A 17,567-nucleotide genomic window follows, 5' to 3' on the forward strand; every position below is an offset into this window, starting at 1 on the left:
CCACAAAAGGGAATTTTACAGCATCCACGTAAAGTAAAAAATTAAAAATAACAATCACGCTTTAATGTCATTAAAAAAAAAAAAAAAGATGGCAGGGCGTGGTGGTTCATGCCTGTAATCCCAGCACTTTGGGAGGCCGAGGCGTGCAGATCACCTGAGGTCGGGAGTTCGAGACCAGCCTGACGAATGTGGTGAAACCTGGTCTACTAAAAATACAAAAATTAGCCAGACTGTGGTGGCGCGCGTCTGTAGTCCCAGATACTCAGGAGGCTGAAGCAGAAGAATCGCTTGAACCCTGAAGGTGGAGGCTGCAGTGAGCCAAGATCACGCCACTGTACTCCAGCCTGCGCCACAGAAACAAACAAACAAAAAAACAACAAAAAAACAAAACCCAAAAACACAGGCATCGGCTTTGGAATACCTGACTATGAATCTTGCCTCTATAGCCTGATGCTGCTGTGACTTTGCAAATCACCTCACAGCTCTGAGCTTCCATTTCTTCACACCTGGAAAATGGAGAGAACAGTACCTACTTTATAGGGTTGGCTGAGGGCTAAAGGCGCTAATGCATGTCAGGTGCTTGGCACACCATCTGGTCACAGACAGCTTCCAGGGCCATCACTAATAACCCATTACGGAGATTAGACACTGGAGGCTCCAACCAACTGAGTAGCCATCTTCCTTGGGCCAACTCAAATCTTGCAAAGTGAGATATGTTAAGAGGAAAAGTCAGGAATGTCAAGCTGTAAAAACCAGGTATATGTACGTACACACACACACACACACACACACACACACACACACACACACACAGAGGAATGTCAAGCTGTAAAAACCAGGTATGTGTACGTACACACACACACACACACACACACACACACACACACACACACACCTGCCTGCCCTCTGGGCTCCCCTAACTGATGGAGTCTTATCCAGCGGCATGGGCAGCAGGAACTATTTCCAGGGCTGGCCAAGCCAGGCACCTCCACTCTTGCCGACTGAGACACTGGGCTGGTGGAAACACTCGCTGCTCCAGGCGTGCAGCTCCAGCCCAGGCCTCTGGCTGCCAGCTCACGCACTGCTACTCGCACACATCTGGCCCGAGGCAGCGTGGGGAACTTTCCAATGGCAAGCAGAGGTGCTGGCAGCTGGAGCCCAGGCTCAGCCGGAACCAACCTGAAGGCTGGCTTTCTAGGAAAGTCTCCAGGGCAAGCACTTAGGGCTTGTTGATATCTCCGAGGCTGCCAGGCCTCAGAGGAGCCCGGGCAATGATGGAAACAGACCTGGGTGAAAGATTTCAAGTGAGGGCCTCTCTCGTGTTGACAGAGCTGTCCAGAGTGAATGGAGCCACCAACAAGAGCACCCACTATGCGCAAGGCAGTAGCATCAAAGCTGTCTTCAAGGAGCACGCGGTCGAGATGGCAAAGTAGCAATCCTGCACATCCTCCTACACAATCACCTGCCTGGGTTTCTGCCACCCCACCCCGCATCCCCCAGGTCTGGCCTCCTGCCTCCAGCAGCCATTTTGGCCCTGCCTCCATGCGGCTGTGGGCAAGGGTGAGACCTGGGGATGCTGTGCCTGGATCAGGAGTCTAGGTGCCGGGACTTGCATTTAACAAGCGGGCAGGAGAGCTCAGGAAGAACACCCCCAAAGTGCAGAAGGAGAATTGACACATGTCATCCTCTCACCTTTCAGCCCCACAACCATAGCCAAAAATGTCAGAGCAGAAAACTGCAGCAGTCAAGACAGTTCAAACCCGAGCTCCCACTGAGGGCTAGAAACTGGGGCTCCGACTGGCTGCATCAAGGGGAATCTCAGTAGGGAGCCACCAGGTCCTGGGCCGGGGTGTCCTAGAGAATGTCCAGGGCTCTTCCAGCTGTGAGGCAAGGCCATGCCACACGCAAAAGGAAACCAAGTCTCAAGACAGCAATGGTGGAAGCGACAGATTCTGAACTGGACAGACCTGGGTTCAATCCCAACTACAATACTTAAGTGGGGGTCCTAGAGAAGCTAGTTAGGAGGCTCAGTTTTCCCATCTGTAAAAGGGGGGTGCTAAGAACCTGTCTCTCGGGGGCTGCTGTAAAGTATAAATGGGATTGTGTCTGTAACACCCCTGGTACAGTGGTGGCTTATAACCCCCTTCCATGTAAGCAGAGTGGGCTCCACAGGCCCAAGTCAATCCTACAACATTAGGATGAACCAAGTGAAATTGCCATTTTTATAGGCTAAATATTGACAATTTCATATGGTTCAACCTAACAGCATCCCAGGGGCTAGAGGATCTCATCTGTGTCCACCGAACTAGACTAAGAGTTAGTACTCTTCACTTCAGTATCAGGCACAGCGATGACCCTCCTTCCCCCTCATTTAGAGACGAAGAAGATACTGAGGTTCTGAGAGGTTAAGTAACGTGGCCCAAATCATATAACTGGAAAGTGACAAAGCCAGAGTTTGTACTCAGGCCTGGCTGCCTCCAAAGCCTGCAGCTTAAACACGATGACACACTGACTGCTCGGCCTGGGGCCAGCAGGGCGTCATCACATGTGATTCTGTCTCAGCACCAAGGACGTCAGTGGCTGTTGCCTTAGAATCATGGGACCTTGGGACTGCGAGGGTCCAAGCAGTTAATGGCTTTGTTCAAGAAACACACTTGGGCTGGGCATATATTCTAGGCCAGGCCCTGAACACAAAACGGTGGGGTTCACACCCTAGACGATGATGAACTCAATGTGTACGTGTCATGATAGGATTGGTCCACTGGGGCCTCAACATCAAAGCTGGGTACCCTGGTAAGGTAACGGAAGGGTTGCCCAGAAACAGGCCAACTAGGTTGGTCTAGGATACTCTCTTGACAATGCCCCAACCGAATCCAGGCTCATCCTCCCTTCCCACTGAGCTTGGGGTCAGGACAAGGAGAAGAGAACTAGATAGGAATGTAAAGGGAGTATGCTCTCAGACCCTGGGGACAGCCACCTTTTAGGGGTGTCATAGGGGAGGAGAAGGGATTCCTCCATGAAATCACATGTGGTTTCTGAAGGCCAGATTCTGTGGGTACCCTTGGCCACTCCTGGACCCCTCCCTTGTTGGGCTCCTAATCTGCCAGAGACTAATCCCTGCCCCTGTCCCAATTTGAGCCCTGTGTGGACCTTTATGCCATCCTACACTGTCCTCTCTCCTATAGAGAAAACTTGGATAGTAAATAAAATGTAGACAATTTACCGTAATCACTAACAACATTTAAGAGTCTAGAATGTGTTGAATGTGCTCTATCTTAGCAATCCTATGAGGTCACACTATCCTATCATTTCCATTCTGCAGTGGAGAAAGGTAAGGCCCAAGGAGGCTGGGTAACTTGTTCAACCTAGGAATCAAACAGGCTGACTGCAGAGTCGGAGGTCTTAAAAACTGTCCACGTTTCCACCATCAGAGATGACGCTTTGGGCATGCTTCTTCTCAGACCCTTTTCCTATGCATAGAAATATTTTTCAAAATTATGATCACACTATATATATGATTTGGTTTTTTTCATTTGCATGAGATGGCGGTCATTTCTCCATTTTATCAAACATCCTTTGGACAAACCACTTTTAAAGATGGCTTTATAGTCCATTGTAAGGCTATATATATCATTTATTTAATCATGACTCCAATGATAAACATTTAGGCTACTTTGAACATTGTTTAAATTACCATACTGCTGAATATCCAAATATATAAATCTTTGGGAGAAAACAGCTACGAATTTTAAGGAGTACATCCTCAATTAGAGTCTGTTTCTTAATATGTGGTCATTCCAGATGGCCTGTGTCACATCATTTGAGGTTGCTTACTAAAAATGCACATCACTAGTCAGATAAATGATGATGATGATGATGGTAAAGATAATAATAACAGGTAATTTATTCAGCACTTCTACATGCCAGGAAGGGCTCTAAACCCTCTACATGAATATTCCACAGTGGATACTCTTGTGCCTCATTTTGTAGAAGAGGAAACTGAAGCACAGAGAGGTTCAGTCACTGACTCAAGGTCACACACGGCAGAGCCAGGTCCAACCCATGCCATCTGGCTCCCAAGTTCCACCTCTTCCACCCAGAGGGGTCTTTCATCTTTTCTTGGAGCCATGAATCTCTTTGGCATCTGAGGAAACCCACGGACCCCTTCTCGGAATGATTTAAAATGAGTAAAACACATAGATCCCAAATGAAACTAATGATACTGAATTATAGTTATCAAAATGTTTCAAAAAACAAAATTATGACTATATGTACATTTTTATTTATTTATTTAATTATTATTATACTTTAAGTTTTAGGGTACATGTGCACAATGTGCAGGTTAGTTACATATGTATACATGTGCCATGCTGGTGCGCTGCACCCGTTAACTCGTCATTTAGCATTAGGTATATCTCCTAATGCTATCCCTCCCCGCTCCCCCCACTATATGTACATTTTTATTAAAACCACAAATAACAGAACCTAGTGGTGGGTCTAATGACACCATAACTTGGAAACACTAAGGAGTATAGATGCTCTCCAGGGGTCCATGCAACGACTGTCAAGTAAGATGAAAATATCAGGGAATCGCTATTGGTGACAAAGTCACATGTATTACTAGTATCACCGCGAGTTGCTGCCTTCATTCATCATAGAAAGCAAGGCTAAATTTCAGTTGGAGGTTAGTGAAAATTAAGATGCAATTCTTCCCCTTCTACGTTCAAGGACCCTCTGAATTCCACCCACGTAAAGAACCCCACTGCTAGTCGGCTTTCCCAGCCCCTGAACACCCCTTTGCTTTTGAACCCAGCTGACAGTGCACCTCTCTGTTCCAGCAGGAGCGGGTACTCCAGGCCCTGTCGCAGCCCTTATCCTATGGAGATGCATTCTGAACAGACGGTGACCTCTGTGAGGACAAGACTGTGCTTGGTCATCTTAGCCTCTCTCTGGCTCTGGGCCAGACCTGGCCCAGGGCAGACAATAAACCCACATCTGTGGAACTGACTGGAAGCCAACAGTGGCCTGAAGCCACAGGCTGCTGATTCACACCTTGGCTGAGGAGGAGGAAACGGTGACGCCAACGCGTGGGTTCTAGCTTTCTTTGCCAGCACAGCGGGCGGGGGGCCATGCGATTCTGCTTAATTAAGCAAAACAGAAAATACCATGCTTATGTGCTTGAAGGCAACTTTTCCCTTCAGGACGGAGGTGGGAGCTGGGAAAGTGACTATCCCCTTATTACCAGTCAGTGACAGGCAGGGGAGCCAAGAGTGATCCTGGCAAACTGCTTCACCTTTCTAAGCCTCAGTTTCCACATTTGTGAAATGGGCTAATAACAGCATCCACGTAGCAGACATGTATTGTTTTTACCTGCCCAAGCTCCATGCCCCCTTCTCCCAGCAACAGTGCTCTGAATCTCCTTCCACAACTATCCCTCTCACTACCAGTGATTTCAGTGGGACCGTCGATCTTAATATCCCACTCACACCTGCCCCATAGGGTCAGGTAATCTGGCTGGGCCAGTCAGAGTCTGTCCTGGAACTGGACTCTTGAGTGGCTAACAGGTCTGAAAATGGATGGATCAGCTGCCTGCCTGGTGATGTCCTAATACCTACTAGAGTTCCCACTCCCTGAATGGCTCCAGCTGCCCACGTTCTTTCCAAGACTGGGTGCTGAGCTTTCCTCCTGATTCTGACAGCCCCACCTTTCCAATACATTCTGTTTGGCTTAAGTTAACCAGGTCTGTTTCTGTCACATGCAATCCCAGAATCCTGACTAATACTCCTTATCTCACAGAGCTGCTATGTGGATTCAAAGACATAAAGCATGAAAAGCCTTGGACACATAGTGAGTGCTTGGATAAATGAGAGCTCTTCTATACTGTTAATAATGAAAAATTACCATTGAATCTTGAGAACAAAACAAATTTGGAGTTATTTAATTGCCCTGGAATTTCAGGATTACTACTGGCTTGCAGAATCCCCTCTAACAACCTTCCCTCTCTCTTTCCCTCTCTCCCTCCATCTCCACTGTCTGCACATGGCTCATTTGGACAGGGGCTCCTGGGTCTGTCTGTGCTCTGCTCCCTGGATTCACCCACGAAAGGCTCTTCTCACCCCTCAAGCCGGGGAAGCGCTTCTGAGCACCAGCTCCTTCCCGCTACTCCAGTGACTGCCTCTGGCCCCGAGCCCTGGCCTCAGCCTTCGTGTGCTGTACTGGAGCTATGGCCTTCCTGAGGGGGACCCATGCCTTCTCTCCTGTGGTTCTCGGGTCAGCCAGGAGCCCCCAGGTCCTTCTGGCCCCCACCTACCCACAGAGCTTCATCTCCATTATTCAAACCTCTTCTGCTTTTTCAAACACGCCATGTCCCAGGGTTTCCATTTCTTTGCCCTCCTGTTCTCTCTACCTGTAACTCCTTCACCCTTGCCCACTTGGCAGCATCCACCCCATGCTTTGTGACTGGCCTCAGGTCACCTCTGCAGTGCTGCCTTCCCCAGGACCAGGTCCCCCAGAAGCCCAGGGCACCTGTCTGCCTGTCAGGACACTGACCTTCTTGAGGTCTCAATCCCTGCTTTGTCTATTCACATGTCATCTATGTCACCCAGGCTGCAGTGCAGTGGCGCAAACATGGCTCACTGCAGCCTCCATCTCCTGGGCTCAAGCGATCTTCCTGCCTCAGCCTCTCAAGTAGCTGGGATTGCAGGTGAGAATCATCACGCCCAGCTAATTTTGTGGATTTTTAGTAGAGATGAGGTCTCACTATGTTCCCCAGGCTGGTATTGAACTCCTCCTGGGCTCAAGCGATCTTCTCACCTCAGCCTCCCAAGATGCTGGGATTACAGGCGTGAACTCCCATGCCCAGCCCTTATAATGAAGCCTTCTTGGTGGTGGTTGTTGTTTTTCCAAAGTGGTAGCTCTGGCAGCTTTGCCAGATAAAGAATAGGATGCCCAGTAAAATCTGAATTTCGGATAAACAACGAATAATTGTTTCTCATAAATATGTCCCAAATATTGCATGTTTATTTGAAACTGAAATTGAACTGGGCATCCTGCATTTTCATGTGCTAACTCTGGCCACCCTCAGCCCTGGGAAAGCCTGAGACACGGCTGCAGAAGCAGGTAGGCGAACTCTGCCCACAGCCCCTCCTCCCTTTACCACCTGAAGAAGACCCTGGGCTGAGAGTCATGCCCGCCTGCAGGTGTGCATCTGGGCCAGAAAATAAGGGAGGAGACAGTCCTGCAGTTTGGAGAATGGGGCAGAGGCCGATGGCTTGTGGCGGAGCTCAGGTCCACAGGCTTCTGCAGAGGCAGAGTCCGGAGCAGGCAGCCACACGAGCCCTGCCCCCGGCCCACTGCTGGAGGCACTGAGCCTCCTGAGTCTGTCATGTCAGTTGGTTCCCACGTCACATCAGTGGGCAAAGGATGCCAGCTCCACCCAGGGGCCAGCTGACTCCCCCGACAAGGGCTCTAGGATAGGGACCGCAGAGCCTCGGCTTCTGGGCATTACCCAGGCCAGCAGCACCCCTCCTCAGGCATTCTGCATAAAAGCTCACTGGATCTCCCCAACAAAGCCCCCTACAGGCCAGAGAAGGCTCAGGGCCAACAATGAGTGAATGACAGAACCAAATTAGAACCCAGGCCCTGCCTGCAGAAGCCACATAGCCTTCTCAATAAACCTGTCTTCTCTTTTGGCCACATGTGGGTGCTCACAACTCCCTGGTTGAACCCACCAGACTAATAGGCTGCTCCGGGGGCAGCGGCTCCCTTTCCTGCAGCTGCAGGACCCACAGCTGGCTTCATCGCCAAGGGGAAGGGGAAAACTGAGTCATGCAAAGCAAGACTGCTCCCCTGACGTTCCCGCTACCACAGCTCTTTCTCCGAGGAAAAAAGGATGCACAATTTGCAAGCAGGACATGAGTGTCATGGCGGGAATGGCACAGTCCCTCTAGCCTTCCTTGTTTGGCAGTGTGATAACTGGGCTGCTTGCCGACTTCGCCTGCACCTCCGGTGGGAGGCAAGAGGATGCATGAAACGCCCAGGGAAGTGGGCTGTAGGGCACACCTCTAACCTGGATGACGTTTCTGGTGCCCTGTGACCTTAGGGTACAGACCATGACGGATCTACAGAACTTGAGCCTACAATTCTTCCCAACCCTATTTGGCTGCAAGCACGATGGGGAAGGGCCTGGACTTGCTGAGCAAGGAGCATTTTAACTAGGAAAGCATCTGCCCAGGCCTTCCCTCGTGGTATTTTAAACTCATCGCTTTCTATTTCTCTAGCTCACGGACTGGAAAGCCACATCCAGAGACCTCCCTCTGTGGCAGGAGTGGGGAAAGAGCCTCTGAGGCTGGTGCCTGCCTCAGGAGGACAGGAGAATCCTTTGGGACAGGATGGGGCGGCAGGATATGGGGATCTGGCTGGAGCTGCCCCAGCTTGACACAGCTTCTTTTTAAAAATGAGTATTTGCTGTTTTTTTATTTTTACTAAAAACAAGAATATGTGTTCATTGCAGAACATTTGGAAAACAGAAAAGCACAGACAAGCAGAAAAAAAAAGGAATGACATTTTATCAGCTGTATTTCTGAGCTTACACAGACTCATATTTTCATCCTTCGTTTGTAATCAGGTGAAAATCAGCCTGAGCATGCTATTTTGCAAACCAGCTTTAGCTATTTAATATTCTTGGGATAGAAGATGGAACACAGTTTTACCATCTTGATGGTATTCTAGCTCATGGATATAGCACGTTTTATCTTTGCATCTCTACTGATGCACTTTTAAGTGGTTACCAACCTTTTATGATCATAAATGATACTAGGTTTGTACACGCCTAATCTAGTTTACCATTATCCAACCTCAGTTAGATGCTAGGCCCCTTTAACTTTCATATTAGCCCTATGAAATTGGAACTATTTTTATCCCCATTTTATAGATGAGGAAACTGAGGCACAGAGGCTTGTCTGAGGTCACACAGTTGGTAGGTGGCAGAGCAGGGATTTGAACCCAAGCTGTCTGAGGTACTTTCTCAGCCCACTAGAGGTGCAGAATGGCACTGATTCAAAGTCTGAACTAAAGTGACATTTAAATAATTTGAAGATATGACTGCTCCAGCTCCTTTGACCCTGAGACACCTGCAGCAGCACAGAGTGCACCAGAGCAGGCTGGGGCTTCTCCCATTGAGGATGACCGGCCAGGTGAGCTGAGGGGCTGGTGCATTGCACCTATGGGGTGGGGGATGGGATGGGGGAGCATAGTTGACCAGGTCCCTAGCAGAGCATCCCAGAAAGACAGCATCAATTCAGAAATGCCCTTTGCTTGCCACTCACTTGGCATACATAGCTTGCCTGCGTGACAAGCACCTACTTTTTCCCAATCCAAAGAAAGCAATAGTCATTAAAGAAAAACCTACCCAAGGGGCCTTAAGAGGGCCCTACCTCTTGTGACACAGACACAGTAGAGGACAAGAACTCCCCTGTGCAATAGGTAGGAACGGCTCTGCCTTGCTCCTGGGGGCCTATCCCAGCAGCAGCATGGGCCCAGCCTGGGGCAGGCATCCCCCAAAATGCCTCTTGAATGAAAAGACCATGAAAACTGCATAGTGTGCCTTCTGGAAAGCAGGCAGGAAAGCGGTGCAGAAATTTAGATCATGAGTAGTAGTATCATCAATAGTACTTTTCATGACTACCATTTATTGAGTACCTTTATCTTATTTTTGCCGACACAGTCTCCCTTTGTCACCCAGGCTGGAGTGAAGTGGCATGATCTCGGCTCACTGCAACCTCCGCCTCCCAGGTTCAAGTGATTTATTGAGTGCCTTTTATACCCATGAGGCTCAGCATTGTGTGCTAGGTACTATGACTATTCCCATTTTACAGATCCTCACATAGTGCAAGGCCACCCCGCTCAGGAGCGCTTGAAGAGAATTCAAAGCCAGGTCTTTTCATCATGAAGGTAACGGTGGGTTGGAAAGACATGTGCTAGCAGTTTTATTCTTCCCAGCAGCAGGGCTGGAGCACAGATTCCGTGCATACATCACCAAAAGCCTGCACAATCGTCTCAGAAGGAAGTCACTGCACCTATTTTACAAATGTAAAAACTAAGGGGGGCATTCAGCCAGTTGTCCAAGGCCATGCAGAACTTAAACCCAGATGTTTATTTCTAACACCCGAGTTCTTTCCACTCAACTTTGCTGCCCTGCCCTCTGTGTTCCCACAAAACGGGTGCCAGGGATAGCAGGAGAGGGAGGAAACTGGGGGCTGGAGAAGAGAACGAAGTTAATTTGGGCAGCAGATCCATGGTTTGTTCTAGACCATTGGGCTCACCTGCCGGAGGCCCCTTAAGGGACTGAGAGTGCCAGTAATGCCTACTAAAGGCGCAATCTACTCTTCCAAACTCAGCTGCTCAGCACGGTGACCCCCAGGCTTCTGGAGTCTGGCAAATCAAAGAGGGAGGTTTCGGGGCTGGCAGCACAGAGCCTGCAGAGCCATCACTCCAGGGGCACCATCTACCCAGAGCTTCCTGGAGTGAGAATGACTAAGGGCTGGTGGTGGCTTGCACTTCTTCAGTCAGGGCTGAATAAATGGTGAGATCAGAGAAGGGCCTGGGATGGCCCCAGTATCTCATATAAACGGAAACTGGGGTCCAGAAGCCTAAGTGACCCATCCAAGGTCAGTCAGCTCCGTGGTGGAATCACAGGATCCCCCTATGTTTCTCCCAGACATAAGGGCATGTAGCCCAATTCCCACGCAGCCACTCCTTGCTGTGTGACCTCAGGCACATGCCTCCACCTCTCTGAATCTGCAGACTCCTCCAGGGGAAAACAGAAAACTAATATAATTACCTGAAGGATTAGTATCCCAAATGTATAAATAAATCCCACCAATCAATAAAAGACAAGTAACCCAATATATTGAAAAAGAGGCAAAGGATAAAAACTGGTAATTCACAGAAGAGGAAACTCAAATAGCCGATAAAGGTATGAAAAGCTGCTCAACCTCACTGGTGTGAACAAGCACCACTTTTGCACCTATTGGATTGGCAAAGACTGAAAAGTCTGATGATACGGAGTGTTAGCAACGAGAGCAAAGGGAACCCTGGGGATGTAAATGCAAAGTTGAAAACGCACAAACCCCAAGACCCAGCAATTCTACTGTGGGTCCCTGTGCAAGGAGGCAGCTGTAAGAAAGTCAACTGCTGGAAACATCCTAACAGTTCCCGGCACGAGCTTGAAAAAACAGGGGCATATTCATCAATGCCATAGTAAACGACAGTTAAAACGAACTGGAGCTAGCTGGATCGACATAGATCTCAAAAGTGTAATGCTTATTTATAGTTTTAAAACATTCACGACAATACAAGATTTTAGGGAATGTTAAAAAGGGAAAAACGTTATGGGCTGCGGTGGGAAGGGGACTGATGGCAAATGGGTGTGGGGGATCTTTCTGGGGATGATGGAAATGTTATAATACTGGATTGTGGTGATTGCATAGCTCTGCAAATTTACTTTAAAAATAAGTGAATTGCACTCTTACAATGGGTGAATTTTATGGTATGTAAATTATACCTCAAGAAAGCTGTTAAAGAAAATATCCTATCTATTAGTCTATTTTTTATAAGTGCATGGGAATGATCAACATCAAATGTAGGATAGTGGTTTTATGGGGGAGGGGCAGCATCGGGGAGGGCGTACAGGGGGCTTTGCATCTGCGATGCTTTATTTCTTAAAAACAAAAATAAAAAAGTTTTGAAACAAATATGGCAAAATGTAGAGATGTGAAGACTTGGAAGGTATATAGATATAGATAGCTATTTTATTCTATGTATCTATATATGTGCAGAATATTGCATTACTATATTGAAAATATACCCATTTTAAAGGGACCCAGTGCCCCACTCAGGTTACCGAGGACACTTTGACCACCATTATTCTTGCTGCCATAAATAGTCCCACCATCCTGCTCCTCTTAACATTTAAAGATCTTGAGACAGAGTGAGCCAGCATCTCCAGGCCCCTGCTGCCGAGACACTAATGCTTCTGTACATCCCTCTCCAGTGCGGGAAATGGGGTGATCCAAATAAAACCCACAAATCCTACCTTGGAGCTCTTCTTCCTCCCCTCAAGCTGAAAACAAGCTAGTTGGGGAGGGTCTCCCAGGATGTCACCCTCAAAAGCCCCTCTCCATTCATCCCCAAGCCCTCGGGCTCTAGTGCAGGAAAGATGCTGGCAGAGAAAGGCAACAGCTCCCCAAATCTTCATCTCCCTGCTTCCAACAGAGGGCGGTGGCTCCAGGGAAACGCTCTCCAAACAATATCATGGTTCATTGTCATCAACCTCTCGGGATCTAGGAGGCACCCGGAGCTTCTGGACCTGCATTCTCCAGACCTGGCCTGTGGCTCTGCCCCTGGGCCCATGGATGTCTCTGCCTGCGGGTGACTGAGGCTGGGGCTGGAGAGGACGCCATTCCGATCATGGAGAAGGTACCATTTCAGAGGGGGCAGCCCTGAACTCCGGGTGCAGTTCTCCAATGACATCTAAAGCACTTGCGACCCTGTCCCTCACAGGCAAGTGAGTGACGAGCAGGTGGTGGCCGAGATGGCTGCAAATGGGGAGAGGGGTAGTGGGAAATTAGGGGGTGTAGTGAAGAGGACTCTCAAAAACTGACTTTATATTCTATAGTGCAGTGGCTGGGGTGGGATGTGTGTGGTGCTGCCCCCCAGAGGACATGCAGCAATCAATGCCTGGAGGCCTTTTGGGTGTCACAATTGGGAAGGGGGACGACTAGTTGGGTAGAAGCCAGGGATGCTGCTAAACATCCTACAATCCACAGGACAGCCCTATAACAAAGAATGATCCAGCCCCAAATGTCAAAAGTGTTGAGTTTGAGAAACTCTGCCCTTGAGGGATGTAGCAGTATTTACACAGAAGCTAGAGCTCAGAGAGGCAAACCAACCAGTCCGAGGTCATACAGTAGAAAAGTTCAACTCCCCAGCTGAGGCCGTCTCTCCAGGGTGGCTTCAGAAAGAGGGATACCAAATGGGAGTCAAAGTCCAGGCCCGCCAATAGCTGCCTTCATGCCTGCTCTTTGCAGATTGTGTGAGGGGTTGGGGTGGAGCTTGGAAACAGCAGTGGTCGCCCACCACAGGGATCTGTTTCCATTGGGTTCGGCCCCCCTGCCATCAAGGCAGTAAATGTTCTCTGTTCCTGTGGATGACTCAGGCTCAGTTCAGCCCATTGCCCCTCCTCATCTGATGAACCCAGAAGGCTGGGCTAGAAGGGAGAGGGCCCCTTGAATCATATGAGTGACTAAAGCCACATGCAGAAAAACAAGTTCTTGATGAATCCCCCCACCATGTGACTTCGGCATGTTCCCAATCAGTGACAAGATACCTCAGGACAGGCAGGCAGGGAGCTAGGCTTTAGGGCACTCCACCCCTCCCTGTCATGTGGCCGCTACCCCTAGGAAATGGACACCACCATCCCCATTACACAGATGAAAAAACTGAGGCTGAGGCGACACAGCTACAAGCTGGGAGGCCAAGATCTGAACCCCAATCTATATTTTGACATAGAAACTTGTCTCAGTGGCCCCCCAAAAAGTGGCTGAAAGCTTCAAAAGATGGTTCTCAAAGCGCAAAACCTTCAAAAAACTGGCAAGGATGGAGCTGACAGAGCAGAGAATGAAAAGCTTCCAGGTTTTCACTAATGATAGGAGAGATTTCCCAGTTTTTCAGAGGACTTTGCTCAGAGAAACTATGGGGGTACTGGATGTGGGAAGTGGTGTGGTCCTTTTGGGGTCCGGCGGGCCTGGATCTACATCCCTGCTTGGCTCTTGCCTGTCACCTTAGGTGTGGGACCTCACTTTGCTGAGCCCTGGTTTCCCCATCTGTCAAATGGGCTTGAGGCCCTCTGCCTGATATGGGCGTGATAGGAGAGGCCAGAAGAGGGCGCGTGGACGATGATGGCCGGGCCTCGGTGGCGGTATCTATTCTCGTTTTTGCCAGCTCACAGACCTGGTGGGAGGTGGCATGGAGAATTCCAGACTTCCTCCAGTTGCCATGTTGGTGAAAACTGTCTCCATGCCAAAGAGGCAAACTCACTTACACGCTAACAGGCTCAAACAAGAAACTAAGATTTGGCAGCATTTGAAAACAGTTAACAAAAAATTAAAAAAGGAAGAAAAAGAAAAGACAATTTAGCTCAGTTCTGGAATCAAGGGAAACTTCACTCTATATAAAGATGCCACAGGTCCAGGAAACAGCTTCCCACCGCCTGGCTAAGGGCTGAATAACTGGCTGCCCAGCCAATAACAATACAGACTCACACAGCACACCCTTTCTTGTGGAGAGCGCGGAGTGGGTTCCTGGCTATCTCCTTTCAGAATTTCATAGGCTATTCATGGAAGACACGTAGATCTACTTTGTAAGAATTAGTTCTCAAAAAAAAAAAAGATCTGAAGACGACTTCCAGGGAGGCCAAGGAGCTTAATTTAGCCAGCCAACGCCCTTTTCTATTCATTGTTCTATACTTCTTTGTTAGGATTTTTTCCCTCCCTCTTACTCTTTTTCCCTTCCTGGTTAACTTCTCTGCAGCCAGGCTCCGCCACTGCCCACTTCTCACCGCCAGAGACACTATAGCCCCCTTCCCTGCTATAATGAGGCCCTCCCCAAGGCCTCATGTGGGCCCATCACCCCACATCCCCTTTATCTCCACCTAGAATCTGCGAGGTGGTCCCAGGGCCTCCTGAATCTGCAGACGTGTCCCCTAGGTTGCTGCGGAAGCCACTTTCCACCTGCAGGTCACGGTCAGCCCCAGGCACCCCTGCTAGAGGGAGGGAAGCCCGAATGCAGCTCTATGTTCCAGGACCTGCAACCTCTGAGCCTCAGCCTTCCTATCTGCAAAAGGACGCTACTGTCCCATTTTCTCAAGTCCTTGCCAGCTCCAAACAAAATTCCCATGTTCCAGAGGGAGATGCCAGGAGAAAACTTTCGTACATTTTAAAACAGAAGTTACTGGATAGAGGGGGCAGGGGATGTTTTTAACCCTTTAAAGGTGTAGCCACTCAAATGATCCATTCCCAGAGATCTCCTCCATCGCCCAGGCCAGCTCTTGCCAAAGAACGGAGTCAAACTCGGCGATCCCTAGAGGGGCTACCTGTGGCTGGGGACTGCGGGTCTGCGCGCCTCTGGACAAGGAGGGGCAGGGCGGGCGGCCTGAGAACAGGCGCTTCTCTCTCTCCCGCTTTCTGTCTCAGACCCCTCACCGGCTGGGGCCAGACTTTTCCACAGATGAGCAGGACGGGAGTGGGGGGGACACGGAAGAGACGCAAAGGGGTAGAGGAGCCGCAGGGAGGCGAGTAGGGGGGCGAGGCGGGAGGAAGGGATGGAGGGGGAGAACGGGGCAAAAGCGGGGAGGGGAGGGGAGGGGAGGGAGGAGGAGTCGGGAGGGACCCGGGCAGCGCCGCCGCAGGGCCGAGGGGAGAGCAGCGGAGGAGGGGACGGGAAGCGCTGGAGGCAGAAGTTTTCCGAGCCGGGGGCCCTCGGTCGCCCCCGACGGGGCGCGGGCTCAAGGGGGCGTGGGGGCCGCGCCGCACTCACATAATGCTTGTTGGGCACCCGCCGCTTCTGCACGTCCAGCACCTTCACCTCCACGATGCTGCGCCGCGGCGGCATGGCCGCTTCTCCGCCCGCAGCGGGCCGAGCGCGGGTGCGGGGGGCGCGGGGTGCGGGGAGCGCGGGGGGCGCGCCGCCGCGGGCAGGGAACCTGGAGCCGAGCGCGATCGCAGCCGGGGCCGAGCACGAGCCGCAGCCGCCACCGCCGCCGCCCTTCGCTCAGCGCGCACTCCAGCCGGGCCCAGCCGCCGCCGCCCGCCCCCCCGGCCCGCCCCCCGCACCGCCCCCCGGCCCGCCCCCCGCGCCGCCGGCCCGCCCCCCTTAAAGGGCCCGGCCCCGACCCCCGCCCACCGCGCGCGAACCCCTCCGACCACGTCTGGCCCCCGCCCGGCCTTTGTCCCGGTGCTGAGCTGCCGCGCCGGGGGAGGGGACTGGACTGACCCTGTCGCCCGTTCACTGATTGACGTGTCGATTCATTCCAGCACTCTCGCTCCGGCAGCCGCCATCCACTGCCAGATTGGAGAGCCGGACAGCCGGGTTCGAATCCCGGCTTTGCCGCTTTTCCACTCTGTGCCCTCGGCAAGTTGCTTAACCTCTCTGGGTTGGGTCTTTTCGTCTATAACATGAGCCTAGTAGTACAAGCACCATGTTTGTCATTTTGTGTCTGGCTTATTTCACTCGGCATAATGTCCTCAAGGCTCATCCCTGTTGTAGCATGTGTCAGTAGTACTGCCTGCCTGCCTGCCGGTGCTGCGCCCGGGATTAAGTGCATGTAAAGCCATTCCGCAGTGCAGTCCATGGTATGAGTGCTGGCATTCCTAAACCCACCCCAAGCCCTGGTGATTCAGGAGGAGCAAGAGGCCAGTGACCAGGTTCCCCCAGCCTCAGTCTGGGACATGGGGAGTGAGGGAGAGAAAAACTGCAACAAATGCACATACGTGCAATGTAATTGCGATGGAAGCGACAAAAGGGGATAAAAGGGTGGTGACTATGTGTGAGGGACACCTGGGTGCTTGTTAGCAAGGCCATCGATTTCCAGTTGCGGAGCACTTACTGCTCGCTGGGCCTCGTGGCCCCTGCTTTTCAGAAATGCTGTCTTTGCATCCTCAGGCAGACTCTAGGAGGAAAAGGTATTTTTACAGAGGACAGCCTCCAGACATTTGGACATTTCCAATGAGGCCTGAGGACCCTCTGACTTGGGAACTGTTCTTCAGAAGAATGTGCCTTACAGGAATTACATCAGTGAAGGTCCAGAGTCAGGGAGCCGGTGGATGGAGCCCGTCACTGCCTGGCTCTAGGTGGATCTCACACGTTGAAGCTACCGTGGCTGGGGCAGCTCCTCGTTTCTTCATCTAGTGCCTCCTAGCACTGGCTGGGCACTGAGTCACTTTCAGATGTTGGCTGAATGAATGGATAAATGAATACATAATGCATGGATGGGAGGTTTCGGCCCCTGGCCAGTGTTTTCACAGCCAGTAAGTGGGGGCTCTTTTCAACAAACCGTACAACTCTCCTCCAGGCCACGACAGAGCTACTTCCCACCCTGGTCCAGGATCAGCCTTTGGAAGAGGGTGGGCTTATCCAGGGGAGGACGGCACTTAGCCACCCTGGCCAGGCCACGTGGATGATTTGGGCTGATTCACTTTGGATCCGCCCCTCCATTTGCTCCTCTGACTTCCTTGCCAGACTTTACCATCCTGCTCTGGCCCCAGAGGCTGGCCTGTGTGGATTTCACTGACAGCTCTCTGTCCTGGTCTTCCTGTTTGGCTTGGCCAGTGGGAGGGCCTGGCAGGAGATTGAGGGCAAGAGGAGAGAGGGAGGTCTGGGTATTTAATCCCCAAGCCCCTCCTCCCCGATTGTTTTTACTAAAGGTGCCCTTTCTCACGTGATCTCTCTCGGGATTCCTGAAGCCACTTTTCTGCTCAGGACGGTGACAGTCTTGCTCTTGCAAGCCCTGG

General features: G+C 50.9%; 1 protein-coding gene across 1 annotated transcript in view; it reads right to left on the reverse strand.

Annotated features, from left to right (window-relative positions):
* SH3PXD2B (SH3 and PX domains 2B) overlaps positions 1 to 15,862 on the reverse strand; it is a 121,774-nt gene extending 105,912 nt beyond the window's left edge. The window contains exon 1 of the mRNA XM_054488693.2: positions 15,595 to 15,862. Within this exon, the coding sequence (XP_054344668.1) occupies positions 15,595 to 15,669 (75 nt within the window). The 5' untranslated portion in view covers positions 15,670 to 15,862. The remainder of the gene's footprint in view (positions 1 to 15,594) is intronic.
* Positions 15,863 to 17,567: the final 1,705 nt, after the last annotated feature.

This window comes from Pongo pygmaeus, chromosome 4, assembly GCF_028885625.2.
Source record: "Pongo pygmaeus isolate AG05252 chromosome 4, NHGRI_mPonPyg2-v2.0_pri, whole genome shotgun sequence".
Lineage (NCBI taxonomy): Eukaryota > Metazoa > Chordata > Mammalia > Primates > Hominidae > Pongo > Pongo pygmaeus.